This window comes from Salmo trutta, unplaced genomic scaffold, assembly GCF_901001165.1.
Source record: "Salmo trutta unplaced genomic scaffold, fSalTru1.1, whole genome shotgun sequence".
Classification (NCBI taxonomy): domain Eukaryota; kingdom Metazoa; phylum Chordata; class Actinopteri; order Salmoniformes; family Salmonidae; genus Salmo; species Salmo trutta.
This window is the reverse complement of record NW_021822319.1, coordinates 874,449-877,088: the sequence shown is the minus strand read 5'-3', so window position 1 is coordinate 877,088 and position 2,640 is coordinate 874,449. Positions and strand designations below refer to the sequence as shown.

General features: G+C 51.0%; 1 protein-coding gene across 1 annotated transcript; it reads right to left on the bottom strand.

Annotated features, from left to right (window-relative positions):
* Positions 1-271: 271 nt before the first annotated feature.
* Positions 272-2,255, bottom strand: LOC115181718 (serine-rich 25 kDa antigen protein-like). The gene is made up of 3 exons (XM_029743545.1): positions 2,233-2,255; positions 1,182-1,848; positions 272-1,034 (listed from the first exon to the last, which is right to left on the bottom strand). The coding sequence occupies exons 1-3, from the start codon at positions 2,253-2,255 to the stop codon at positions 795-797; spliced, it is 930 nt and encodes a 309-aa protein (XP_029599405.1). The 3' UTR covers positions 272-794.
* Positions 2,256-2,640: the final 385 nt, after the last annotated feature.

The window sequence follows — 2,640 nt, the reverse complement described above, 5'->3', positions numbered from 1 at the left end:
GTGTTTTGTATTTCAGCAGGTGTCAATAATGTAGTGATGTTGTAGAATGGTCTGCTATTGAATGACAGACAGGCTGTAGATGTTAGATACGTCCCAAATGGCACCCTATTCCTTACATAGTGCCCTCTAGAGCCACACAGTGGTGTGGTCATAATACCCATAATACCTAGCGGTCAAACAATAGTTTTTCCACCATTTCATTTTTTCATTGATAAAAGTCACCTTGTCCTAGAGAGATTTACGTGGTTATCAAAACGTCACGCCAGGGTAAAGCCTTCACGAAACACTGCCCTTATTTTAAGTGTTTCTAAAATCCCCAAGGGGAGAATTTATGGTGGAATAACGATTGGAACCATTTCCATGTTTGACCGCTAGGTTTTATGGGTATTATGACTCATACTGTGGTACTCTATGGGCCCTGGTCAAAAGTAGTGCATGCTAAAGAAAACAGCAAAAAAAATGTGACTTTTCTTAGCCACCGTTGGCCCTCCCTGTATTAACCCCCGTCGTGTCTCTGTCAGGAAGGCCCAGGAGCAGGATAAGAAGGTGGTGGTAGCTGGATGTGTTCCCCAGGCCCAGCCCAGGATGGACTACCTTAAAGGACTCAGCATCATCGGGGTAAGTCTCCTCCATCTCTCCCTTGTGGTATGTATGTGTGGTGGAGGGGGTTTAGACAACATGGCAGTTACACAAAGTTCTGTCCTCCACATTAGACTGTAGACCACAGTTGGACTCAATTCTAGTCGATTCAGGAATTGAGTTACATCCCTATTAGGAAATTGATTCATTTCCAATTAAACTGACTGGAGTTGAAACGGAATGGATACCAATTCTGCTCGAGACGGCTGACTGAAAGACCTCTGAGGCCGGTTGTTGTTGTTGCTGCTGCTCTGAGGCCGGTTGTTGTTGCTGCTCTGAGGCCGGTTGTTGCTGCTGCTCTGAGGCCGGTTGTTGCTGCTGCTCTGAGGCCGGTTGTTGCTGCTGCTCTGAGGCCGGTTGTTGCTGCTGCTCTGAGGCCGGTTGTTGCTGCTCTGAGGCCGGTTGTTGTTGTTGCTCTGAGGCCGGTTGTTGCTGCTGCCGCTCTGAGGCCGGTTGTTGCTGCTGCCGCTCTGAGGCCGGTTGTTGCTGCTGCTCTGAGGCCGGTTGTTGTTGTTGCTCTGAGGCCGGTTGTTGTTGCTGCTCTGAGGCCGGTTGTTGCTGCCGCTCTGAGGCCGGTTGTTGCTGCCGCTCTGAGGCCGGTTGTTGCTGCCGCTCTGAGGCCGGTTGTTGCTGCCGCTCTGAGGCCGGTTGTTGCTGCCGCTCTGAGGCCGGTTGTTGCTGCCGCTCTGAGGCCGGTTGTTGCTGCCGCTCTGAGGCCGGTTGTTGCTGCCGCTCTGAGGCCGGTTGTTGCTGCCGCTCTGAGGCCGGTTGTTGCTGCCGCTCTGAGGCCGGTTGTTGCTGCTGCTGCTCTGAGGCCGGTTGTTGCTGCTGCTGCTCTGAGGCCGGTTGTTGCTGCTGCTGCTCTGAGGCCGGTTGTTGCTGCTGCCGCTCTGAGGCCGGTTGTTGTTGCTGCCGCTCTGAGGCCGGTTGTTGCTGCCGCTCTGAGGCCGGTTGTTGCTGCCGCTCTGAGGCCGGTTGTTGCTGCCGCTCTGAGGCCGGTTGTTGTTGCTGCCGCTCTGAGGCCGGTTGTTGTTGCTGCCGCTCTGAGGCCGGTTGTTGCTGCCGCTCTGAGGCCGGTTGTTGCTGCCGCTCTGAGGCAGGTTGTTGTTGCCGCTCTGAGGCCGGTTGTTGTTGCCGCTCTGAGGCAGGTTGTTGTTGCCGCTGAGGCCGGTTGTTGTTGCCGCTCTGAGGCCGGTTGTTGTTGTTGCTCTGAGGCCGGTTGTTGTTGTTGTTGTTGTTGCTCTGAGGCCGGTTGTTGTTGCCGCTCTGAGGCTGGTTGTTGTTGTTGTTGTTGTTGTTGCTCTGAGGCCGGTTGTTGAATGTTCTTTAATCTACTGCGTCTACTCCAGTATTTACTCTGCCAACCGTGTTTTCTACTATGAGGGATTTCTAAACATGACCTAACAAGGTCTAATATTTGAGGAAGTGAGTCCGTGTGTGAGGTGTGCCTTCTGTGTTCCAGAAGAGTCTTTCTCATATTGATATTGGTTGGACTACAGTCAGTCAGGCACGCAGGCAAACAACAAGGTCTGTTGACTAATAATAAGTGACTGAGATGGGACAGGTGCTGGATGGCAGTTAACTAGACCACACCTTCTTTCAGTTACACCAGTCATCTTATGCAAATGTTCCAGGGTGTTTTTGCATATTCTAGAACTCCACCAAACGACGTTGACATTCCTGTGGTTCTGGAACTGCCAAGGATAACTAAAGGCTGCTTCCCAAATCGCACCCTATTCCCTATACAGTGCATGACTTTAGTCCAGGACCCATAGGGGCTCTGGTTAAAAGTAGTGCCCTATATAGGGAGTAGAGTGCCATTTAGGGGACACACTAAAGCTACATGGAAAATAGAATAATCAATCTGTAAAGCAATCTGCAATCTACACACATTGAAAGTCCTACAGCAATGAATTGACCAGCTGTTTTCGTTTAAGCCTGGGGATTGACATGAATGGGATTGTATATTGAATTGAAATGCATTATTCATGATATAGTGGG